A 27,191-nucleotide genomic window follows, 5' to 3' on the forward strand; every position below is an offset into this window, starting at 1 on the left:
TTTTTAATAACCCATTTCTCTGTAATGCCCTGTTCTTAGGAAAGAAGCCCAAGGAAATGGTGCTGGTTTTCGGCTGTCGCCAGGCAGAGTTTGATCACATTTACAAGGAGGAAATGGAGGAAGCGAAATGCAAGGGAGTCTTCAGTGGCATCTACACAGCCTACTCCAGGGAGGAGCACACCTTCAAGGTACTTCCCAGACATCCACCATAACTCTGTCTCTATTGAGCAGGGGTGGCCAAGCATGGCCTTTCCAGTCCTGGTCTTTGTTCCATCATTGTTCTGAATTGTTTAATAAACCAAATCAACCTTTCAGCCATACCCTGAACAAGTTCACTATTTAATTTTACCTGTTAAAAGATCACCTTCCAGAATGAGATAGCGCTGTACAGAAGGGTGTCCACAAGAAGAGGGCACAGCTATCTGACTAAGCAATACCCTTCACAAGAGCTAAAAATACTATCTAGAGAAATACCAAGCTAAGTTTTAAAATGTTACATAAATAGACAATAATACATAAATTAAGTGCAAAAACAAATCTCCAATATTATAACCTAATTTATCCTGTAATACAACTTGGTAAATCTGTATTACACACCTTAACCTGGGAGCGTGAAATTTACAACCAAGAGAAATGTGATTGTATATAGTGTCTGCAGTAGAATTCAGCTGAAGTTGCACTGTGTCCTGCTCTCCACACAGATGCATGTCCAGAAGGTACTCTCACATGGATTGTACTGTACAGACTGTATACAGTAGAATTCACTTGTAGCTTCAGTAACGGGTGGTGTTGATGGCAACTGTATTTTATACAGTTTGTACAGTCGTACTCCACTGTAGTAGCATGGCATTCTGTTCTCGTCACAGGTGTATGTCCAGGATATTCTGCGGGAGCAGCTGGCCTCGGAGGTGTTAAGGACGCTGTGTGTGCAGAGAGGTCACATGTACGTGTGCGGAGACGTCACCATGGCAAAGGATGTGCTGGACACGGTGCAAGAGATCCTGTCGGTACACGGGGGGATGAGTCTCGATGAGGCCGGGGAGTGTCTCAGCAAGCTGAGGGTGAGGGTAGTGCACACTTTAGAGATGTAATGAACATCGCAGAATAAGCTATACAATGCATGGCAAACAAATAGCAAGGCTCTACTCACTAGCCATCAAGTAACAACCTGTTGTTTGCAGGACCAGAGCCGGTACCACGAGGATATCTTTGGCATCACTTTGCGAACACATGAAGTTAGTTCCCTGATCCGATACAGGTGCCACTTCCAGGAGCAGAAAATGGATGGGAGTATGGAGGTCTGAGCAGTAATCTGCTATTTTCTTGCCAGTGGGACTCCTATCACATTTACAATAATATACACACACAAACATGCACAATGTACATATACATCTTCACTTCAAAACACTTCTAAGGTAAAACTTAGTCTGAGATATAAAACTCAGTTAAGCAGACAAATGTTTCGGCTAGCACTTTCAACAGCAACAACATTACATTTATATAACACCTTTCAAGACAACATTGTTCCAAGGTGCTTAACATTAAGTTCATCAAGCAGTTTCTGTCTTCAGAAGAGATTTCAGTGTGTTTTGTATATCAGGGGTATCCCCTCCCTGTGAGAGAGATATGTGAACAGCACTCATACTTATGATTGTGTTAATGGAGGAGTTTCTTATAAATTCTGATGCAAACACACAAAGTCACACATGAGAACAAATTTGCATTTACAACGACAAGCTGTTCAAGAGGCAAACATCACAGCAGCAAAAAAGCAAACAAACACAACATAGATAAATAAATAAATAAATAACACATTAACAAGTAAATACACATGCATCAGACAACAGGACTCTGAAACAAGACTGTAGTTTTAATTTGATTTGAAATTCATTCCAGTCATAAGCAGCCGCAAAATGAAATGAATTACACCCAGAAGCAATGGACACTCTGGGAAGAACCACTCTAATAAATACATCTGATTGTATGATGAAGCATAGAACTGTAACAGGTTGCGTAGATATAGTGGGGTTTTTCCAATCAGGGTTCTATAAACTAACCTGAGCCAATGCTCCAATCGCCTAGTGCACAATGAAGGCCATTCAACCATAATATAAATATTGCAGTGATGAATAAGATAAGAAGCACCAGTTATAAATCTTGTAGCAGAATGGTATAAAGCATCAAGCTTTCCCAAAGCAGCTTTCGGGGCCATTTTGTAGACAATGTCACCATAATCCAGTATTGGAAAAACATACATCTGGACTAGAGTATACCTATTGGAACGTGTAAAACATGATTTATCTACATAATTATAAACTGCTATTGCTCTAATTCAATCACCCTAATACTGTACACACTTAATGTATTGTATGCTCCTCAGTAAAACTAAAAATAAACTTAAGTTATAAAATTAGACAAAAGTTTCAATGACAATGTCATATCCACATTGGAAGGTGGTTTAAATGTATATTTAATAATGCACACACAATGCAGTACAAAGTAATATTACGCTATGTTTACACTTTTTTTTTTAATTTAGTTAGGCAGCGATATTTATATTGTGTTCTAAAATAAATAACAGCTCTTGCAGCGATACAACACTTAATAGAATGTTAAACAGATATAAAAAGAGAATAAAATGCTGTATAACCCACAAGGTGGTAATACTTCTGAAAAGTTATGGTTTTATTTTGTTTTGTGCAATGTGCTGGTGTGATCACTGTTGTATAATATAGTGTTTCCTTAAGTCAGCTTCTAGCTTTTAGTGTATATATAGGCCATTGCACTGTTATTGTGAAGATACAAAAAATGACAGTGGATTGAAATGCCTAGTTAATTCTTCTGAAAGAGCCAGGTAGAAAATACTGGCCCCTGTTATTGTTATAGAATGGTCTTTCACAAGCTCCCCTCATGTCAACAAGTGCCACACCAGCAAAAGGGAAGTTATTACAAAATGCAGTACAAACACTGACACACACACTGTAGGAGACAGTAGGCCTAATTCATGTTCAATTTGACATGTTTTTATTAAGGGAAATTCACAGATGAAAGGAGTGATAGCAATAGAAAAAGCATTTCCTTTAATAACAGTAGCTACAGTACAAAATTATAAAATACTATAATTGTAGCATTTGGAACAGCTGCAATGAGTCAGAGTAAATAAATACACAGTGCCTTGCAAAAGTATTCAGACGCCTGACCAATTCTCCCATATTACTGAATTACAAATGGTACATTGAAATTTCGTTCTGTTCGGTATTTTATTTTAAAACACTTAAACTCAAAATCAATTATTGGAAGGTGACATTGGTTTTATGTTGGGAAATATTTGTAAGAAAAATAAAAAACTGAAATATCTTGCTTACATAAGTATTCAACCCCAACACATTAATATTTGGTAGAGCCACCTTTCACTGCAATAACAGCTTTAAGTCTTTTGTGGTAAGTATGTACCAGCTTTGCACACAGTGTCGGAGTGATTTTGGCCCATTCTTCTTGGCAGATTTGCTCCAGGTTGTTCAGGTTGGTTGGACGACGCTTGTGGACTGCAATTTTCAAATAGTGCCACAGATTCTCAACGGGATTGAGATCAGGACTTTGACTGGGCCACTGTAGGACATTCACCTTTTTGTTCTTGAGCCACTCCAATGTTGCTTTGGCCTTGTGCTTGGGATCATTGTCCTGCTGAAAGGTGAATTTCCTCCCAAGCTTCAGTTTTTTAGCGGACTGAAGCAGATTCTCTTGCTGTATTTTCCTGTATTTTGATCCATCCATTCTTCCTTCAGTTGTAACAAGATGCCCAGTCTCTGCTGATGAGAAGCATCCCAACAGCATGATGCTGCCACCACCATACTTCACTGTAGGGATGGTGTGTCTTGAGGCATGGGCAGTGTTAGGTTTGCGCCACACATATCGCTTTGAGTTTTGGCCAAAAAGCTCTATCTTGGTCTCATCTGACCACAAAACCTTTTCACACATCGCAGCTGGGTCACTCTCATGCTTTCTGGCAAACTCCAGACGTGCTTTCAGATGGTACTTTTTGAGTAACGGCTTCTTTCTTGCCACCCTCCCATACAGGCCAGTGTTATGCAGAGCTCTTGATATGGTTGACTGGTGCACCATTACTCCACTCCCAGCCACTGAACTCTGTAGCTCCTTCAAAGTGATTGTTGGCCTCTCTGTGGCTTCTCTCACAAGTCTCCTTCTTGTTTGAGTGCTGAGTTTTGAGGGACGGCCATTTCTTGGCAGTGCCTGGGTGGTGTGATGCAGCTTCCACTTCCTGATTATTGATCCGACTGTGCTCACTGGGATATCCAAACACTTGGATATTAATTTGTACCCTTTCCCTAATCTATGCATTTGTATTACTTTATCTTTAACTTCTGTAGAATGCTCTTTGGTCTTCATTTTCCTTCAGATTCACAGCCTTACCAATGATCCTTCAACAGTGGGGTTTTTATCCAGAAAATGTGACAGCAACTTTAATGGTTCACAGGTGGAGGCCAATGATAAGGTAATTGTGTCCTCATTAGGGCAATTTCTTTCATCGGTGCAAACTGGGAGCTTCTACAGCACAGGGGTTGAATACTTATGCAAGCAAGATATTTCATTTTTTTTTATTTTTCTTAAAAATATTTCCCAAAATAAAACCAATGTCACCTTACAATAATTGATTCTGAGTTTTAATATTTAAAAATAAAATATCAAACAGAACGAAATTTCAATGTACCATTTGTAATTCAGTAATATGAGAGAATTGGTCAGGGGCCTGAATACTTTTTCAAGGCACTGTGTGTGTGTGTGTGTGTGTGTGTGTGTGTGTGTGTGTGTGTGTGTGTGTGTGTGTGTGTGTATAGACACACACACACACACACACACACACACACACACACACACACACACAGACAAAAGTATTGGCCACCTATGCTTATTACACTATGTCATAATTCAGTGTAACAGATTAAGGACAAGTGTTTTGTAAACTTTAACCACTTGACTAAAACAAAAAGCAAACTACACAATTTCTAGAAATTTAACAAGCAATCTTTATAAAAAAAAAAAAAAAAAAAAAAAAAAAACTTATTTCACTTAAAGTATTTGTTCATGACCATTTTGTGTGTCCTCTTGCTTTTTATTACAGCTTTCAGCATTTATGCTCATTCTTAACCAATAGTTTATATATTGATTGTAATCTGGGCACATTGTGTTTTGCATATTTCCTTCAGCTCAGACAGATTGTATAGGCCTACACAATGCATGGCTACAATTGTTTGGATCGAGATCTGGTGATTCCGAGGCCCATTCCAGAATTCTTTTGTTTTCTTCAAGAATTCCAGAGTTGACTTAGCTGTATGCTTTGGGTCATTGTCGCTTTTAGGAGATAAACCATCTGCCAATCAGCCCATGGGCAAATAGTATCATTGTACTTTATAGAATTGATACTGATACTTGGCTGCATTCATTCGATCTTCAATCACATCAATATCTCCAGTCCCTGAACTGCTAAAACACCCCCATGATTGAAACACCTCAGTTAAACTCTAGGCATAAGGTTTTCTTCATTGAAGGCTTTTTTTCTCCCAATATACTGTGGTCCGTTTTTGGGAAGAAGTTACATTTTAGTCTCATCAGACCGGAGGATTTTGTTGAAGAATGCCTCAGATTCCTGTTCATATTTCTTGGTGAATTTTAGACTGTTTTACACATTTTCTTTAAAACTATTCTGCTATAAGGTCTACGTCCTTACAACTCTTGTGTGTTCAGGTGCCTAAATATACCTTTATGTCCTTGGCTGTTAATCTTACATTTGTTTTAGCTGCTTGAACAATTCTCCTACCTGCTTTACCCCTCATTTTCTTTTGACATCCACTTTATAGCTATATAGATAGATGAATGAGAGAAAGACTTTGACTTTTAAGATCCTTTATTTAAACATTCCAAATAAAAATTCAATAAAGGTAAAACACAACAAAAATTAAGATTCCTACTGCCTCAGCAGAATTAAAAAATCCTAAAATACATAAGAACATAAGAACATAAGAAAGTTTACAAACGAGAGGAGGCCATTCGGCCCATCTTGCTCGTTTGGTTGTTAGTAGCTTATTGATTCCAGAATCTCATCAAACAGGGTGTCAGCTTCAACAACATTACTGGGGAGTTGATTCCAGACTCTCACAATTCTCTGTGTAAAAAAGTGCCTCCTATTTTCTGTCCTGAATGCCCTTTTGTCTAATCTCCATTTGTGACCCCTGGTCCTTGTTTCTTTTTTCAGGCTGAAAAAGTCCCTTGGGTCGACACTGTCAATACCTTTTAGAATTTTGAATGCTTGAATTAGGTTGCCACGTAGTCTTCTTTGTTCAAGACTGAACAGATTCAATTCTTTTAGCCTGTCTGCATATGACATGCCTTTTAAGCCCGGAATAATTCTGGTCGCTCTTCTTTGCACTCTTTCTAGAGCAGCAATATCTTTTTTATAGCGAGGTGACCAGAACTGAACACAATATTCAAGATGAGGTCTTACTAGTGCATTGTACAGTTTTAACATTACTTCCCTTGATTTAAATTCAACACTTTTCACAATGTATCTGAGCATCTTGTTAGCCTTTTTTATAGCTTCCCCACATTGCCTAGATGAAGACATTTCTGAGTCAACAAAAACTCCTAGGTCTTTTTCATAGATTCCTTCTCCAATTTCAATATCTCCCATATGATATTTATAATGTACATTTTTATTTCCTGCGTGCAGTACCTTACACTTTTCTCTATTAAATGTCATTTGCCATGTGTCTGCCCAGTTCTGAATCTTGTCTAGATCATTTTGAATGACCTTTGCTGCTGCAACAGTGTTTGCCACTCCTCCTACTTTTGTGTCGTCTGCAAATTTAACAAGTTTGCTTACTATACCAGAATCTAAATCATTAATGTAGATTAGGAATAGCAGAGGACCTAATACTGATCCCTGTGGTACACCGCTGGTTACCACACTCCATTCTGAGGTTTTTCCTCTAATCAGTACTTTCTGTTTTCTACATGTTAACCACTCCCTAATCCATGTACATGTGTTTCCTTGAATCCCTACTGCGTTCAGTTTGAGAATTAATCTTTTGTGCGGGACTTTGTCAAAAGCTTTCTGGAAATCTAAATAAACCATGTCATATGCTTTGCAATTATCCATTATCGATGTTGCATCCTCAAAAAAATCAAGCAAGTTAGTTAGGCACGATCTCCCTTTCCTAAAACCATGTTGACTGTCTCCCAGGACCCTGTTACCATATAGGTAATTTTCCATTTTGGATCTTATTATAGTTTCCATAAGTTTGCATATAATAGAAGTCAGGCTTACTGGTCTGTAGTTACCTGGTTCAGTTTTGTTTCCCTTTTTGTGGATCGGTATTACGTTTGCAATTTTCCAGTCTGTCGGTACCACCCCTGTGTCAAGAGACTGCTGCATGATCTTGGTTAGCGGTTTGTAAATTACTTCTTTCATTTCTTTGAGTACTACTGGGAGGATCTCATCTGGCCCAGGGGATTTGTTTATTTTAAGAGCTCCTAGTCCCTTTAACACTTCTGCCTCAGTTATGCTAAAGTTATTTAAAACTGGATAGGAACTGGATGACATGTGGGGCATGTTGTCAGTATCTTCCTTTGTAAAAACTTGTGAAAAGTAATCATTTAACATATTTGCTATTTTTTTTTCTTCCTCTACGATTTTGCCATTTGTATCTCTTAAACATTTAATCTCCTCTTTGAATGTTCTCTTGCTGTTGTAATATTGGAAAAACATTTTGGGAATTGGTTTTAGCTCCCTTAGCAATGTTCATTTCTATTTCTCTCTTGGCCTTTCTAACTTCCTTTTTGACTTGCGTTTGCAGTTCTGTGTACTCTTTCTGCGTACTTTCTTTTTGGTCCTTTTTTAATGCTCTGTAAAGTGCCTTTTTTCGCTGAATATTTTTTTTAATTGATCTATTAAACCATTTTGGCAATTTAGTTTTACATTTAGATTTGTCTACTTTAGGGATGTAATTGTTTTGCGCCTCTAGTACTACATTTTTGAAGAACAACCATCCTTCTTCTGTGGGTGTTTTCTCTATTTTACTCCAATCTACTTCTGTTAGTCTCTGTTTCATGCCTTCATAGTTTGCTTTTCTAAAATTGTAAACCTTAACTTTAGTCTTTACTTTTGGGGATTTAAAAAACACTTCAAATGAGACCATGTTGTGGTCTGAGTTTGCCAGTGGTTCTCTGACCTCTGTTTTAGTTATTCTATCTTCGTTATTTGAAAAGACTAAATCAAGGCATGCCTCCCCTCTAGTGGGTGCCTTCACAAATTGTGTTAGGAAGCAGTCATTTGTCATTTCCACCATTTCTATTTCATCCTTCGCGCTACCCACCGGGTTTTCCCATTTTATTTGGGGGAAGTTGAAATCCCCCATTAGTATGGCTTCTCCTTTGCTACACACATTTCTAATGTCATTGTATAACAGATTATTTTGCTCACCGTCTGAATCTGGCGGTCTATAGCATGCTCCTATTATTATGCCTTTTGAATTTTTGTCTGTTATTCTGACCCATATTGATTCGGTTTTATTTTCTTTGTCCAGGTTTAACACCTGGGCTTCAAGACTGTTTCTTATGTATAGCGCTACCCCTCCTCCTCTTCTGTCCTGCCTGTCTTTCCTATACAGTGTATACCCACAAATATTATATTCGTCCCCATCACTCTCAGATAACCACGTTTCTGTAACACCTATCACATCATAGTTACCTGTTAGTGCAGTAGCTTCAAGTTCTAGAATTTTGTTTCTGATACTTCTAGCATTTAGATAAATACATTTAATGGTTGTCTTACCTGAGTTGTTGTTCTTGTTTTGATGCGGTCTCCCTTCTGTTTTTTTGTTGATTTCTCCCCCCTTCCTTTCTAGTTTAAATGCTTCCGAACCTGCTCGAGGATCTTTTCTCCAAGTAGACTAGTTCCCTTGTTATTTAAATGCAGTCCATCCCATCTATACAGATAGTCCTCGTTGTAGAATGTGGTCCAATGATCAAGATAGGTGAAGCCTTCCCGTGTGCACCACGTCTTCAGCCATTCGTTTTGATTAATTATTTCCAGCTGTCCATATGGTCCTTTGCAAGGTGCGGGTAGTATACCAGAAAATACCACAGTTTTGGTTTTCTCTTTTAATTTCCTTCCTAGCTCTCTGAATTTGTTTTGCAGGGATTTTGGTCTGTCTCTTCCAATGTTGTTTGTACCGATGTGGACGACTACTACCGGGTCGTCTCCTGTTCGTTCTAGGAGCCTGTCCACGTTTTCAGTGATGTGCTTGACCGAGGCTCCCGGAAGGCAGCACACTGTTGTAGTAAGGGGGTCCAAACTGCGAACTGAACTTGCTGTGTTTCTCAATATGGAGTCCCCAACAATCATTCCTTTCATTCTCTTGTTGTTGGTTCTGCTCATCACAATTCTGAAGTGACTCAAATCTGTTGGTTGTTTTGATTTCTGGTGGTTGTGTTTGACGAAGTTTCTTTTTTTCCCTGCTTCTGCCTACCTGAACCCAGCTGTTCTGACCTTCTATCTCCCTGGTGGCTTTCAGTCTGTTAGGGGTGATGCAGACTTCCATGAATTGTGGGTGTGCCAGTTCCTCAAGATCCTGTTGCTGTCTCACTTCTTCCAGCTCCATTTCTAGCATACTTACTAGTTTATGCAAATCCTGGATCGCGCGGCACTTTACGCACACTTGGTTTAGCTCCGCTGGGTTTTCTCGGATTTCCCACATCAAGCAGGTGTCACAGATTACAGGCTTGAAGACCATGTTGAGGTTTTTTTTTTTAAGTTTAGTTTCTTCTGCAGCCGTCAACCTGCTTTCAAACTGCTTCGAAACTGCTCTGTACTTTTCCACGCCTGTACTTCTCCCACTCGCTGTCGCTTCCACTCGCTGTCGCTGGGAAGACTGCCTCGTTTAACTGCGTTGTTCTGCTGTGCTGTCGGCTCCTCCCCTCGCCCGTGTCTCAAAACGGCGCTGAATTTGAATCAGCTGCTACGAGTTTCAGCTTGTTTGTTATCAGAAAAACACACGCGGCTGTTTGACTTTGAGCTGCTGCTGTGTTTCCCCAATGTCCTCTGTTTTCTGATTAAAGCAATTCAAGATGCAATTTCTCCTTTCTGCTTCGAAACTGCTCTGTACTTTTCCACGCCTGTACTTCTCCCACTCGCTGTCGCTGGGAAGACTGCCTCGTTTAACTGCGTTGTTCTGCTGTGCTGTCGGCTCCTCCCCTCGCCCGTGTCTCAAAACGGCGCTGAATTTGAATCAGCTGCTCCGAGTTTCAGCTTGTTTGTTATCAGAAAAACACACGCGGCTGTTTGACTTTGAGCTGCTGCTGTGTTTCCCCAATGTCCTCTGTTTTCTTATTAAAGCAATTCAAGATGCAATTTCTCCTTTCTGCTTCGAAACTGCTCTGTACTTTTCCACGCCTGTACTTCTCCCACTCGCTGTCGCTTCCACCATACATCATGTTCTCCTTAAAAATAGATTTTCAACAAAATAAAATGATCATGAAAAAACCACTAAACTAGTCAGTCCAAAACAAGAGAGTTGATTTTTCCTTGTCTTTAAAATAGCCAATTTTGCCTGTCCAATTATAAAATTAATAAGAACACACCTGTTTTTCATTTTAAAACTGTACAGAACCCCAAAAATAAAAAGCTCCTTACTAAAAACAACCCCTAAATTATTCAGAATTCCCTGCAGTAAATTATAAAGTGGCCGCAGTCTCTCGCACTCAGTGCAAGAGTTTCTTCTGCTGAGCAGAAAGCACACTGCTCACTAATCTTGGAGTCCACTCCATGGAGAAACCTGCCTGTGGACACAATGCAGTGTAGAATCTTCCACTGCAGGTCCCCCACTCTCTTGACGAGGGGCGGCTTGTACAGCACCCTCCACACCAGCCTGTGCCCCTCTACAGATTAGTGAGCTCTCCATTTGTAGTCTACCAGATCCCTTAGCCTACTATACTTTTGGCCTTAAAACACAGTTTGTAAATATTTTATCTATTCATTGTGTGAAAGACTATTTCCTCCACATTCTGCAATTTAAGCAAAGTCCCTCTATTCTCTCCACCCTCTCTCCTTCCTCACCTACTGTCGGTGACACAATCATCCCTGGAAATATGGAAAGCTGTCTTTGCTCTGTGCCTCTGGACAGCTCCTCCCTCAGGACTGCCTTGAGCTGTGGGGAGAGGCAGCCCCTCAACTCACCCATTAGTCTTTCTGTAAGTCTCTCTGAGTGCCAGCCTAGCTGTGCAGTTAGCTGGGAGACAGTTAGCCAGCAGGAGAGCTCAAGGTTTAACAGGTGAACCATCCTGGTTATACCTGCCTTTAAAAAACTGGCACAGAGCATCACCGACTGGAGGAACTTAACTGGAAAGATTGGATTAAAAAATAGGGGCTCTTCAAACAGGTCCTGCCATGTCAAGGACTCCACATCCCTTTCCACCCTCACCAACTGCCAGGCATTTAAAATACTTTGATAAAACCCCAGCCCTCCAACTCTATTGAGAAGGAAACAGGCCAGCTTCTTCCAATGAGCCGCCTCCTCAGTGTACAGGAGTCTCTGAACTGCCTGCAGGCTGAATGCTGCCACCCTGCTGAAAATGCTGACCTGCCCCTGCCCCCCCCCCCCCCCACTAGGGAGGTACAGGACTGCTGGCCTCAAACTGTGTCTCCCGCTCCAAAAGAACTCCAGCAGCACTCTCTGGATCTCCTCCACCAGACCCCAGAGTGGATCCAGGCACACCAGATTGTGCCACATGCTAGAGGCCACCAGATTATTAACAACAAGCACCCAGCCCTTGAAGGACAGTTGGGCCAGCAGTCCCTTCTACCTCTGCAGCTGCCCCCTCACTCTGTTCAACAGACCCTCCCAGTTCTTCTTCATGTAGTTCTCTGTTCTGAGGTGCACCCCCAACACTTTAATGCCTGTTCTGTTCCATTCCAGCCCCTCAGGCAGGACAGGAGGGGTGCCCTCATCCCAGCTGCCTGACAGAAAGGTGTCACATTTTGTCCCGTTTACTCTGGCAGAAGATGCTATCTGGAACTCATTTAGAATTTGCTGCAGTGCTTGGACATCAGCATCCCCACTCACAAACACAGATACATCGTCTGTGTAGGCAGACACCTTCACTGTGGCAGAGGAGGGTGTGGAGGGCGAGGGGGACACTGTCCATCCAGCTAAGCTGACCCTCAGCAGGTGGAGCAGGGGCTCTATAAACAGCAAATACAGCATACCAGACAGGGTGCAGCCCTGGCTTATACCCGTGCACACTGGGAAGGGCTGACTCAGCCCATTGTTAATTTTTTAAATACTAAAAATGTTGGGATATAAAAGACAAATTAGGCAGTCATCTCCTGGTGGGTCAGCGGTGTATCCAGCTGAATCTGCTTTTCCTCACTGAGGCTGGGTAACCCCTGGAGCAGCTGCTCAGTGTCCTCTAGGTTGCACAGTTCTTTATCATAAAGTTCCTTATAAAAACGCACTACCTCTCTGCTGATTTCCTCCCGAGTGTGCAGTTTTTTCCCACCAGGAGCCCTGATACAGCACAGCTATCTATTGTCCGCAAGTTTCTGCTCTTTTAGGTTCTCCAGGGTCTGTTCTTTAAATTCTGAATTTAAACTTTCCTCTAGATCTTCAAAGATCTTTTAGTAACACAAACGCCTGCCTTCTAAATGACATGACGTGCCTAACGCTGTTATCTTTGCAACCCAGCGGGATTCCCTTAATTGGGGACACAAGTTTACCATAACGGGATAAATTCTTTTCTAATGACTCATTTTTTAAAAATGGGGGCACAGCAGAAATAATAACTTTTGTTACCAGGGTTACTAGAGTGGAAACCTGAACAAATTCACCTTTTACTGTAAAGCCTTCCTCTACCAGCTTGTTTACCAGCGACATCTCCACTAAAAATATTACCAGCATTTTATTCATTCTTGACGCTGACCTAATATTTTCAAACCCCACCACTTCTCCTACTGCCAGCAGGCACTCCTCCACAGAAACCCCAGGGTCAGGCAGGCAACTGACCCCGTGTCAGCGGGTGAGAGCCCCCAGCCCTCCGGAATGAGAACCTATAACGGGATGTCCAAACCTAAAAAGAACAAAGTAACTATAAACAAACAAACAAATAAATAAATAAATAAAGTTTTAAATTTCCCGGTCCTACCGCACCGGCTTTTCACCTCTCTGCAAGCCCTTCCCACAATCCTCCATAAGAGAGAGAGAGAGAGAGAGAGAGAGAGAGAGAGAGAGACTTTTGAAAAGCCTTTATTCTCAAATCCAGTTTTTGTACTTTAATAAGTTTGACCCCGTTCAGTGGATTTGCATGAAAATTTGGATATGTGGTCCCTTTGGTTAGATCTCTTGCTCAGGTGTGTCTTATTATTAAACTCCTAGTGAAACCAGGACTGGATCACACTGCTGTGCAGCAGGAGTCTCAGACAACCTTTTATTTAATTTGTTTGCTTTTCCTTATAAATGTTAACTGATTAAGTGTGGTTCGGGGGGCGGAAGCTAGACTCCTCCATACCCTTTGATCTCCTATCATCAATAAAATCTACTTCCTATTTAAGCATTATATCACACTCTATACTTCCATCTTACATTTTTTTGTTTCCTCCTCTTCTATAACTGCCTTTGCATCAATGTCCTCTGGGGGAGTTTCGTGAGTCGCACTTTCTGAACCTTTGTGCAAGCTACACTTCCTTTACCTACACAAGGGAGGTTCTCTCAGTGAGTCAGATGGGACCCCCGGCCAAACCCAGCCTTTTTAGCAACTCATGCGCTATCGCTCCCCTCGCAGAAGGAGCTCTTCCTTCGTAACACAAGGCAATCTTCTTGTTTCAGGTTCTCTGGGGGTGCCTCTCAGCCCCAGCTTTGTAAGTCTATAATTCACCTCATTGAGGGCAACCCTCAACAAGCCAGAGTCCACTTTCTTTCTTCCTTTCAGGTTCTCAAGCCTCTATTTTATGTGCAGGGGATCTCCCCTGTGTGTCTGGTCCCCCAAAGGGCAAGGACCGCCTTTCTATATGTTGGGACTTAGCAAAAGGTGGGCCCTCTCTTCTATGTTTTCAACTCTATGTCCCTGAGGGTGCTGAGCACCCAGCCTTGGAATTAGCTGCATCGCGACTCAGCCCTCTCATAATCTACAGCTGTGACTTCACCGCGACACAGACCTCGTCCTGCCAATTGCTTGGTCCTAACAGTGGGCGGCTCTCCGAGAAGTCAGGCAACATCTCTACAGGTAGCCTGGCTCCTGTCCCATGAAGGTCTAATAGTGCAAAAAAAAAAAAAACACAGCATGAAAATATTGTAGTGTCATATTTAACAATAACTTTTAATTGTATAAATCAAATACAGTAAGTTCTTAGTTATAAAACCAATCATCTTCATCCAAAGTGCAGACAAAAGAATACTGGTAATAATAATCATATTCAAATTTCAATGACTCTCATTGCACTTAATTAAAAAAATTCAAGTTGTGCAAATTGCTGTTCTCTGTGTAATTTCTCGAATACCAGAAGAACACAGCGAATGTATAAACAATGATGGCATTGCCACATTATACAGTATAACTTGGTATATAAAAATAGTTCATTTTAAGTGTGTCCCAGCCTTTTCAGTTGACAAACTCTCCATTATAGTGTCATTCCACTGCAGTTTCTTAAAGGCCTGGGCGATTATTTCTGCTTCTGGACGATGGGAAGGGTTCACGGACAGCATCTGACCAATCAAGCTTGCCTACGGGGAATTAAACAGGTCTTTACAGCAAACATCAGTGTAAAGCATCAGTGCAGATGTGCACTTCCATTTACTGAGCTCTTCAGATCTTCAACACCCTGCTTTAGTTCACAACCCCTCTGGACTGCCTGGATCCACAACCCTTCTCGTTAGGCACTCACTAGGGTCACTTGCTGGTATGAAAGTGGAATTTAAAGCATTGGTTATCCTTCGAATCCTTATTATTAGGGGGTGCTTTGTACAAACATATATGGGTACATGAAGCATGTAAGGTTTTAAAAAAAGCCTATATGTTATTTTGGGTATATGTATGAGTTTGGAAGGAGTCTAGTGTTAGTCTGGTGTTAGGGTGGATTTCAGTTTCACATTGTAATGTTCCCACAGGAGTACTGAGTTAAATGGAGGAAAAAGGCAATACATATGATAACATTTTATTATCTGTGACAGTATTGTGTCAGCCTAATGTGAACCAGCTTTTTTAGACTATGGATTCTGTAGGATAAATACTGTGCACATTGAAAGCCAAATTAAATGCAACTGTATATAAGCTTAGAGGAGACTATACTTATTTGAATTACTCGGGTTGAGAGGGACTGATCACATCTTTTCCGAACCTGTTTGAAGGTAATGGCTACTTAAAATTTTGACTGCAAGTTAGGTGACTATTATTCGACTAGAGGAATGGGTTGCAATAATTGTGATGTTTCTGTATCCTGAAAAACCAATGAATGTAATCAAATGTAATCATGTATTGTTAAGAATAATCTTTCAATCAATAAACCGTGTAGTTTCAATAATTATAAAAGTAGATTGGTCCGATTCATTATAATATATAGTTTACATACCCTACAAGCACATACAGTAGTACCAGGTCAAATGGAGAGAAAGAAAACTCACAATGTCTGGGAATTTTCTTTTAAAACCATTAGGGAACACTCCTGCATTCAAGTCACTGAATACCTAAGAAAAAAAAAAAAAACAGTAGTTCATTAATAATAATAAATAATAATAATAATAATGCAATATTCATGTAGAATATACACTGAACTGTAAGATAGTTCAATATTTTTACAAGCAGCTTTCTTATACAGTGCAAGAACTAACAGGCATACTGTAATGCTACATAACTCTTAAAGTCTACAACCAAGCTTACATCAATCTTTTCAGCAACAGTTGTCATTGGGTAAAATATTTCAAACACGATGAGGCCCATGGCGAAGATGTCCACCTTTTCTGTGTAATCATCTCCTTTCTGGATATAAAAGAAACCATAAAAGAAAATAAATTACAGCTGACACCTGCTGATATTAAATGCCCTGGGTTATTTATTGGATCTCCTCAGCACACTATGATGGGCTGTGCAAGCAGTCACATTTTGAGTAACTAACGTTAACATGTTTTTTTTTTTTTTTTATCAGTATGTATTAAATAAACAGAAACACACCTTTTTAAAAAATGTGTATATTTGATAACAAGAAAAGATTCCTTTTTCACATACCCAAATCTATCAATTGAGTACCAAGGGCAATTAACTTCGGATATTGAATGATGCTTGTCATTTATATTGATTTTCTCCCAACTGGTGCTATAAAGTGACAAAACAACTAGCTCTTGCAACTGATTTGGTTTTAATTTTTGACCCAAATCTTTCATTCGAACCGCATATTAGGATGCTGAGAGATTGATGCAGGTCTCTGTATTATCTAGGCTTGAGTATAGCAACGCCCTGTTTTCAGGTATTGTATCCTGATTGCAGCTTGTACAAAATGCTGCGGCCAGGGTTCTGACAAGAACAAAAAACACTGAACATATTTCCCCTGTGCTAGCAGCCCTACATTGGTTCCCTGTGGTCTAGGTTTGAAAGTAAGGTCCTACTCTTAACCTATAAAGCCCGGAATGGTCTGGTTCCATCATAATTAAGCCCTACATGCCGGAGCGCTCTAATAGGATTTTTAATCCATAATGCAAAATTGTTGAATAATTTAATAAAAACTGCTTTTTTTACTTTTATTGCATTTTTACATACAGACCATGGCTCAGACAAAATATTGTAGCTACTCAACGGTAGAAGATATTTAAAATCTGATTTTTTTTAAAAATCCTCATATAAAAAAGGTACTGTCCTAATATTTTTTTTGTGGAGTTTATTCACATGTTTAATCTTGCAAAGGACTTTATTGCAAAGATGACACAATTCCATGGAAACAAGCAAAGTGAAAACCAGGAAAGGAATTCAAATGATGTTATATCTAATAGGTAAAAAAAAAAAAAAAAAAAAAGATCTAAATCACACTGCAAGATTTTTGGTTGATCAGCACCATAATCCATGTGTTAACTCACCTCCCTAGAGCCATCAAGGGAGATGTGTAATTTTGGTGGATGAATATTCATGTTAGTGATATGTGTTTTAATGCTTTACTGGTGGTATTACTGTAGTCAATAAGAGATTTTTAGGTCATGCTGTAACCAGAAACAATTTAAAAAAAGCAAAAAAACAACAACAATCTGAAACAGAATAACTCTTCCCAGTGACCGTTCAGCTTACCTGCTCTGGCGCCATGTACAAAACAGTGCCTACGTTTGGGGTGAGGTTCTCTTCACTTAGGTTTTTGACCAGTCCAAAGTCAATGAGTTGGATTGTCACCTCTTGGCTAATCATTATGTTTTCAGGCTGTGAGAAAAGAAAGGGACAGATATGTGTTAAAGTCATGAACCTTGTTGATGGTTGGCATTTTCCTTGCCTCCCCTTGAAGTGCTGAAATTCAAAAGGGTTCCAATTGAATATCTGGCACCTACTCATGTGTCACTTTTTTTTTTTTTAAATATAGTTTTGCTTGATTTATAAATCTGAAATAAAATGAACTGACAGCTCTTTTTTCAATACTTAGTAAAAAAAGCTTGCAGAACAATTAAGTGCTAACCTTGAGGTCCCGGTGCACATAATTGTTTTGATGCATATATGCTACAGCAGAAGCAATCTTTGAGACGATCTGGAGTTTCTTTCTATGTTCTGAGTCTAGAGCAAGCCATTGGGCCAGGTTGCGTTCACAGTACTCCATCTGAATGAAAATGACAGTCTGTTTCCTAGAAGTGATCATGATAAGCAATACATTAAAACACATACACACAGTGGTATTTACAATCCAGGACAATTAGTGATTTATAACAACAGTATCGCAGTTATTAAAAAAATGTTATCCTGCCGTCATTATACATTCACTTCCAGTGGAGTAGCTACAATATCAGGTTTCCATTGATAGCCAGATTGTGTGCTCACTTTGCTATAAAAATAATACATTTTTGAACATACACCAACAAAGTGATGTACCTAACTTATATTTTGCTATTTCCTTTGATTTAAAATATATTTGAATTTCTGCACCTAATGTGGAGATTGTGGAGCTGAAGGTTGGAGTTAGGCATCATAAGTTATAATTTAGTTTTATTCTTTTCAAAGTATGTTTTTCAGGGGCTCCCAAAATATCTTGGAACACCATGAAATCTTTTAATGACTCAGTTTTGGTTTATGTCTTACCACCTGAGCTGGCAAAGCGCTGTGTTTAAGAGGGGCCCTGACATACAAAGCTTAAGGCTAGATTTAAACCTGTTTCATTTACTGTGGTTTTCCATAGTTCAATCTCTCACATTTGGTCAGCTGCTGATCAGAAGCAAAGAATTCAATGGGAATGAACATGTTAACTAGCAAAGCGCCTTCAACCCATTCCACAAGTAACAGGTTTGACGATGCTTCAATAAAGAACCCAAATAGGGTAAAAAATAAATACATCACCTAAAAGGTGAGTGGTTTATTACAGTGTTGTGTGAGCCCCTGGAAAATGTTCAAAAGGAGAACCTCATCTAACGTTATAATATATGGGATTTAAAATAATATAAGCATGTTCTATGCAACCCTTACTTGTCATTTTTTTCTCTCCAATAGAATGTAGCCTGGATGATATTGGGGTGCCTGAATTTGTCCAGTGCAAGAACCTCTCTCACAGCAACTATGGCATCATCAGAGCTTCAACAGGAAATGACATGCATTAGGAAAGTGTAAAAGGCTGCGGTTATCCACTGTTAAAGTGAGAGATAGAGACGTGGACTTGTGGCTGCAAACGCCAGTAAAGACGGACAGGTTTTATTTATTTACAGCGGAATGATGTTGTTGCAAGGAGGATGCGGTAACAAACGCCACCGCTGGAACTGCCAGCAATGGTACGAATCAGGGTGGTGTTGCGGAACACTGTTAAAAACATACAAAGAAAACAAAAGTTGGGCGTGCACTTCCTCTCCTAGAATTGCTGGGTTGCACATTGAGGAATGCTATCCCAACACACTCTCAGAATACTATTGCGAAACCTAGGCTCATATTTCTATTTATTTTATTGTTTTTGCTTCTCTGCTTTATTTTATTCACAGTGATAAGATTAGTGTGTGCAAGGATTTATCCGACATCTATAACTGTGCAGCTGAGGCACATTGTCGAATACAGGTCCTGCTGTTGTAAGAGTCAAATGCATGTTGGTTCATGTGCAATAAAATGATGCTTTTGGCACTTTGGGGATTGTATACTTCTAGCACACCCAAATCCTGTCAAACTGCATGTTACATCACATCATCTCAAGTTACCAACATTTTCAAAGTATGCAGCTTAAATGACCTGAAGTTTAATCAATCCCCTCTGAGCTGTACATTTTAATATTTGAAATAGCAAAATGTTTGTTTTTTTTTTCCCTTTTCGTTTCATTGTTTGCGTCAAAAGTCAAATTGCATTTTAGTTGTGAAAGGTACATTATTTAGGAATTTAATTTCTGAGGTGCGATGTACACAATACTCACCATGTTAATGTAGACTGCTTAATGGCATATATTCGTCCATCCAGTTTGCTTTTTGCTATATAGACTACACCATATCCTCCACCCTCAATCTTTTCTTGTTCAATGAAATGTCTTTTAAAACTGTAAAAACATGACAATCCATCAACAATCCATACAACAAACTATCTACAGTATTTACCAGTACTAACTCTAATTATTCAGCTTTTACAGTAAAGAAATAAACAGGCTTTACAGAAAAACAAAAGCAATAATTACTGATCAGGCAGGAATTCCATCTTGGCAAGATGATCATGGATCTTACTGTTGCCTCCCCTTGGTGCTGGTGACTCCTATGAATTGTAATACAGTTTCCCATAGTAAAAGCAGAGCGCAAAATCAAAGAAAGTATAATGAAAGCATGGTAAAGCATAGGTAAGCATTGAAAAGCCCAGAGGTATGAATTTTTGGAAGGTACGGTATACAGCATATACATAACCTGGTGTCTTACAGTCCTCTGGTATACAACAGTATATACAGTATTTATTGAAATTACATATGACTTCAAGGTAATGTTGTATTTTAGTCACATAGGGCCTCATTTACTAAACAGTGTTAACATGTTTTGCATGCAGTAAGTCCCTTTACTGCATGCTTTGTACAGCTGCTGTACTCACTAACCAGTGGCAGGCAACCTAGAGCGTGGAAAAAGTACCGTGTTCGAGTCATTTAAATATAATGAATAATGTTAATATGTGGAAATGTATGGAAATTACGTCACAAAATACTGCGAGGTAGGTTTTTGGTACGTAAACATTTACTTGGTGCCTCAGCGTATATTAAAAGTACAGCTTTTTGCAACTAGGCTGTGTCACAGAACCAGAAGAACAGCACAAATGAGCAGAAGAGCTGCACAGGAGAACGAGAAGAAGAGTCAGGGAAAGTATTTTGGACCAGACAGACATTACTAGGACTGTGTGAGGAAGAGGTAATAACTATACAGATTGAACACAGATCATACTAGCCATATGTAGGATCTGGAAAATTCACGATACCAGGAATTTCACAAAAATCGTATTTGACTGCCAACGGTGAAACATATTTTTTAATTTCCTTACAGTATTTTACATTACTCTTCACCTCCCTGTAGCTGTACATGGTCCGGCTTCAATGCATTTGGTTACTACGACAATGGGGTGAAACAAATACTGGCTTCATGATTGGTGAAATCCTCAAGCTCCACAATGGCGCAATATGCAAGTCAGAGGAGGGAAGTTTAAAATGGTTGTTTAGATGTTGTTGATTTAGCTCTTGCAGTGTATGATTAAAATAAAAAATGCAGACAGCTGACAAAAAAAAAAAAAAAGTTAAATTAATTTCAACAGAAGATCGCGCTTAGAGCTAGGAAAAGGGGATGCTTCATGCAGATGGTGGGATACTGTTTTGTACAACTTGTGTCTGGATCATCTGAGAAAAGGTACTGTTGACAAGCATCTTGACAGCGCAGTACACAAACAAGAAAAATCAAACTTGAAGTTTAGGCTAAACAATTACCGAACAAGCAAGATTGTTTAAAAAGAGCACAGAAAGTAGAGAAACACGTAGTGTCAGCACGTTTAAATTAGTGGAAGTCTTTAGTGCAGCGAACATACCGATACCACGGCTGGTCAATAAAATACAGTATTAGGAAGTTTTTTATGAAAGATATCCCGAATTGTGGATCGGTGCCTAACAGTGACACACTCAGAATAGAGCATCTCCCTAAAGTGTATGCAGCACACGAAGAATATTTAAATGGCAAAGTGAATGATTCTGAGTCTGTTTGCGTTGTATGCGACGAGACCAATAATCAAGCAACTGTGTTTTGCACATTATTTTCATCCCACAGAGCTTTACAACTGCTATTTTAGAGGAACCTACTGCTTAGTAGTAGATACACTGCATCTTGACACTAACCACACAACCGTAGTAGTTTTCTGGCATTGATTTCAACTGTGTGTCTGCCTTTTTAATAGACAGTGTAACAGAGGGAGAAACACTGTAGTTTGTTTCAAGGACTCGGACTCGGGCTGGACACTCAAAGTTAAGGATTCATGACTCTGACTCGAATGATAGTGACTCGGACTTGAGGTTTGAGGGGTTATCGAGGGTGATTAAGTCGAAGATATATAATATATATATATATATATACGAATATATATATATATATCTATAGTGATAGATATATATCTAGATATTATATATATATGATTAGCGGGGGTGCAACCTCTTCCCAAGCCTTTCCTTAATTTATGTGACTTTGAAGTACTAAAACTGTGACCATACTACAAAATCTCCCAAGTAAGGTTGTTCATTTATCCTACCACACCAGCATCCAACGTTGTTCTCTTCTCCATTAAAGTTTAAAGCCCTACATTTCTTAGCCACTACTTTTTCTAGTTCATCAGCTATAATTAAAATAATCAACCACAAATAGGCCTACTGTATTTCCGTACCAATAGTGATGATTATGCGCAAGCTGAATTTGCATGAGCCGAATTTTTGACCTAAAGGCAGGATGTCCTGACTGAAGTTAGGCTAGGATAGAGCACTTAGGATATTGTATCTACCCATGACTTAGGATGAGCTTCTGTAATACTAAATTAGGAAAAAATCCTATCCCAGCAATAAAAGACAAGATAGCATAGCAAGTTAGGATATTGTTCTGTAATATGGCCCCTGCTAGTACTATAAGCACATGTCTCCCAGCAGCCAAAATAGCTGTTAATTTAGGAATGTTGAATCAGGCTTAAATTTTAGCCAATAATTGTATTTTATTGTGTTGATTGTTGTTGAACATTATTATGTTATTTATGTGTGATTGTTGTTTTAATGGTCCACATATATATATATTCTTATGATATATATATAACTGTATATAAGTGATATATATATATATATATCTATATATATATATAATTGTCATATATAAAATGCTATGCATTATTAAGCGATATAAAGTATATTATAATTATTCAAGAAACTTAATTTGATTATCTCCCTCCCTAGGGAATCAAAATTTATAAATTTCGTGCCGAGTTAATAAGGGCACCATACTTTTTTCTTTTAAAAGTTGAGGAGGCCCTGCCTCCCTTGCCTCCTCTAAGGAGCTTCCACTGGTCACCATGTACGTGTGATATTTAAGTAAGCTATTCATAAAATAGCTTAAAAATATACAAAAAGAAAATGATGGGAACTGTAAAGTTCCAATAAATGAACGTACAGAGTGAGAGTTGTGGTGCTGTCATAAATACAAGCAATCAAATGACATCACTTTTTTAACATTAGAAAAGTGATGTTTTGCTAAACAGTTTTTGAAATGTAAACAGTGAAGAACTTGCAAATTAATAATTTACCTTGCTTTTTTGTGCATATAATTAGCTTAGTGAATAGAGCCATCACTGCTTCATTTTTGCGCATGGTAAATCTGGTCATTTACCACCATTTAATAAATGAGGCCCATAGTGTCTAGATTGGAGAGTAAATTACTCAATGACCCAAAACCTTATCTGCAGCACTGATTAAACATTTGAAGCCACTCACATTGGAATCCCAATCATCTTCACCTACGTCATCAGGAAGATATCTAGAAGAATAGAGATTTACTGTGAGTAAGTTACAGCTTGGTTCTTAAATTAGTTATTACGTTACTGTTAATACATTTCTGATAGAAGATGCTAGGCAAATATTTTTTTTTTTTTGTAAATTATATATTTTCAACAATAGTGTAGACCGAAATCAATTTTTTAAACACAGATACTTACTGGGAATGTAGTGATTCCACCATGTGAAGAAGTTCTAATTCATCATTATTGTTGGTTTGTGTTAGTTGCAATTCCTAGAAATTGTATCAACAAATGCATTACTGACTTAAATCAGTCATTATACAAGGTCACTATGCTGCATGCTTATTTTTGTTGAGTGGTTAAGAGGCTTGTTTGGGGAGTGCATGGCTGCCAGTTCACTCCCACTCGTTTCTGTGAGCGCCCCTGTGGTGTTCAGGATAGTAATGTTCATGCACCGGGGGAAAAATCAGGGCATAGGTTCATCACATTTCATGAGCACTGAAAACCAGAACCCAATCATTTCTTTTTTTTTTAGTCTGGAAGATACTCACCCTCTTTTCACTTCGGTTTTCTTCGTAATCATTGAAAGGCAATGAGCTGTTGCTGGCATCACAAGATGACACTAAGCTCGTTACTGGTGATCTATTAGAGGAATAAATAGTGTAAATAATTAAAAGTGTGCTGTCAAAGCTTTTTAGTCCAAAAAGTTAATTGGTACGAGCACCAATTTCACGTTTAAACTTTAGACTATTGATAGAGGACGAGAGGGCTGCATTTATTGTAACCAAGCCATAACATAGGATCTTATACTTGCTTCCAAACACATATAATTATGCTAGTGTGTTAAAGATCCAACCTTTTGTAAGAAACTCATTGATTTTAAGTTTTTGTAAATGTTTGAGATAATTAACCCCATATTGGTCTTATAAGCCAAGGGGGCGAGCACCGAGGGTAGTGGGCAAGGGTGCCTAGCCTGGACCAAGTGCGGTCACACAACCAGATTGATTTTAATCATTTTTGTGTGTTAAAAGGGTTTTTTTTTTGTTTCAGATATCATTAAGTTAGGTTAAAACCGATTAATAAAATACTACATTTGCTGAGTCGGTAAACATCTCTGAGGAACTTGTATTATTTTCCGAGAAGTTCTGACTTACCCATTCTTCAATTAACATGTTATTAAAAAGGTTGAAATTTACTTTAAATAACACTTTGTTAAGAGATAAAACTGGTGGAGTGATATTGTTTAATTTGTTTCTGTGATGTGGTTACAAACATTCTAAAGGCATATACTAGGTATTATATCCCTCTAGCTCAGCCAATCAGAGTGTAGGGAATACTTTCATTAGAGTATTATTATGTAATAAGGCCCAACAGGGTGTCTGTATATGTTTCGGTAGACAGAGGTTCGGACTTCATTCATTTTTGTATTAGACAGGGGTGGATAATGTTCAGAAGTGTATTTTTGTGATTTCTTGTAGCATTTACAAACCACTAAAAAGACGTTGTTTGAAGTGATGAAACCGGGGTAAGTATGTATGTTGACTGCTTTCCTGATTCTGTATTTGTTTAGATAGCGGTTTACTCCTATGAAGGTCTATGAGGCAGGGCAATGATTTCTAATATGTGATAAGGTACCAACTGTCTATATACACCACGTTATTGGTTGAGTAAGGTTCCAACACCTTGCTCAACCAATCACATTGCTTGTTTCATATTTCAGTCACAGCTGGATTAGAAGTAAATTATCATACTCATCCAACCCCTCCAGTACCTGTTATCAAACTACATTCACTGAGTGAATAGCAATGAATAGTCAAGGTTATCATTTTATTTGCTCAAGCAAACCACTCTTACCGGTACTCCAAAAAGTTATTTTCTGAGTTGTTGTTGTTATTTTCCAATACCATCCTTTTCTCCTTTTTGGGATGTGCCGAATCTGGGGTACAGTACGACTAGTTTGGAAATGTATAAAATAAAAAAAAAAATACTTAAAAAAACAACCGACAACACTAAATATTCAGATCTTGCTATCGACTTCGTGTGGTTTTAATTAAAGCAAAAGAGATGGATTATGCAGTTGTACTGTACACCCAGACAACAACAGCTCTCGACTGACTTATTGCCTCAATGTTCAGAAATCCTAAACTAAAAGAAACCCTCCGTTGAGCAGTGGAAGTAGCTGAAGAGTACGCTGAGCTATGAAGTTGCAGTCACAGGCCATTTCACTGAAAAACTCACCAAAGTTTAGTAAAGCATAGTGGAAAACCCAGAGACACAAAAGTGTATTCCTACCTCAGCAAACCCTGAATCCTCAAGAGCGTCGCAGGAATTCAAACCCATCTAACAAAAACAAAAAACAAAACTTGAAACAATTTCATTTGAAATGGGTGATGTGCGTTAATGTCCATTGGGGTCTAAATTGAAACCATCAGAAACATTTCCTTTGGTACCAGGCCTAGATGATAACCTTCAGCTGGATTCATTTCGGTGGGTCACTGAAGCCCTGCAATGTGATTTACAAATATATACAAATTGGGATCCATTATGCCTGGCTTGTCTTGTTTGGCTTGTTCAGTCCATTCGTTGTAAAGATTTACTCTCACTCAAATGTTTAGTGTCCACCCTCCCCCCCTCCCCCCCCCATTCCACGATAAATTTCAATATGTGATTATCTTACTGCAGAGGAGGTTTGTGATGTCTGGAATGATGTGCTCTCCTGTCATCAAGGAGACATAATTTTTATCTCAAAATTATTAATAATAATAATAATAATAATAATAATAATAATAATAAATAATAATAATAATAATAATAATAATCTGTGGGAATTGTAGAGTGATTTCCATCAGCCTTTCATATGTACAGTACTTAGCACTGTCAGGCCCTTAATCCTCTTCTTCTCTTAGTGCTGTGCAACACTGAAGTGTTCGCAGACCTTATAGTAAGTGTAGGACTTACCTCAGCTCTGGTGCTTGACAGAGGTGTACTAGACAACTGCCTGCAATAAAAAATACAGACTTTAACCACTGAGTTGGTCAGAAACAGACCAGAGAAAAGTTCATGGTGACTAAAATATTTGTTGAATGTGTATTTTGTCGGACAGATCTAGTCCGTGGGTTTTGTTTCAAAACCTCAACATGGAAATATCCGCTACCATTTACTGTAAGGAAATATGATTAGCTAGCAGTAAGCAAACGTTTTAATAGTTTAACAAGTACAGCAACCAGCAGGCTGTTTTTCTTTGGCCTTTTAGAGACTAATGTACTGTGAAGGACAACAATTGAAATGCTCTTTTAAAAATAAAATGATTTTATACATTTTTGTCTTGTGATTTTAATGACACTACCTAGCTAAGAAACCAAGAAACTAAGTCCAAACGTGAGGATTACTAGCTGAAAGCTTTTGCAAGGTGACTGTAAATACACATACCTTACCTATGATGTTATATTCACATGTTGAAATATTGGCAGTTTTTATTTTACTTGGAGCATTAAATCTGGTGGTTTGCCTGCTATTCATTCATAACATAACTACAGCAGCTTGACAGGTTAATGTAGCAATGTGTTTTTATGTATTTATTTAAGGCTCATCCCATCTTTTTACACCATTTGCCCCTATTAATGGGATCTAGTTTGATAAGACAGAATCTAACTGCTTGATGAATGTTCCTAGTGTTTTTATTTAAAACCTTCTGTTGAGTAAGCACAGTGCATTACATATTATGGTAACTTTCCACTGTGCAGTAGGTATTGGGACCCCACCAGACCCCACATAGAGTCCAATGCACTGCAAAGAATGTGTGTGCCCTTACTAAGAATATCTGATTTAATTGGACAAATTGCCTTTTGAATTCTGCCAGTGTTTTAGATTCTACTACTTTACCCGGTAGACTATGCCATGCATTTATAACCCTCTGTGTAAAAAGAGTAAACATAGTATAGAACTGCATGTACTGTACTGTGTGTGTGAGGCAGACGGGGGCC

The 27,191-nt window shown here is 38.8% G+C and overlaps 2 protein-coding genes across 2 annotated transcripts in view; one reads left to right on the top strand and one right to left on the bottom strand.

Annotated features, from left to right (window-relative positions):
- LOC121312985 (nitric oxide synthase, endothelial-like) overlaps nucleotides 1–14,776 on the top strand; it is a 45,116-nt gene extending 30,340 nt beyond the window's left edge. Inside the window, exons 23-26 of the mRNA XM_041245046.1 lie at nucleotides 40–188; nucleotides 867–1,061; nucleotides 1,182–1,298; nucleotides 14,693–14,776. Of these exons, the coding sequence (XP_041100980.1) occupies nucleotides 40–188; nucleotides 867–1,061; nucleotides 1,182–1,298; nucleotides 14,693–14,716 (485 nt within the window). The 3' untranslated portion in view covers nucleotides 14,717–14,776. The remainder of the gene's footprint in view (nucleotides 1–39; nucleotides 189–866; nucleotides 1,062–1,181; nucleotides 1,299–14,692) is intronic.
- On the bottom strand, nucleotides 13,270–19,137 carry LOC121312984 (eukaryotic translation initiation factor 2-alpha kinase 3-like). The gene is made up of 6 exons (XM_041245045.1): nucleotides 18,706–19,137; nucleotides 17,711–17,873; nucleotides 17,335–17,460; nucleotides 15,943–16,041; nucleotides 15,687–15,749; nucleotides 13,270–14,789 (listed from the first exon to the last, which is right to left on the bottom strand). Exons 2-6 carry the CDS (start codon nucleotides 17,846–17,848, stop codon nucleotides 14,643–14,645), a joined length of 573 nt encoding a protein of 190 aa, XP_041100979.1. The 5' UTR covers nucleotides 17,849–17,873; nucleotides 18,706–19,137; the 3' UTR covers nucleotides 13,270–14,642.
- Nucleotides 19,138–27,191: the final 8,054 nt, after the last annotated feature.

Source organism: Polyodon spathula, chromosome 3, assembly GCF_017654505.1.
Source record: "Polyodon spathula isolate WHYD16114869_AA chromosome 3, ASM1765450v1, whole genome shotgun sequence".
NCBI classification, from domain to species: Eukaryota; Metazoa; Chordata; class Actinopteri; order Acipenseriformes; family Polyodontidae; genus Polyodon; species Polyodon spathula.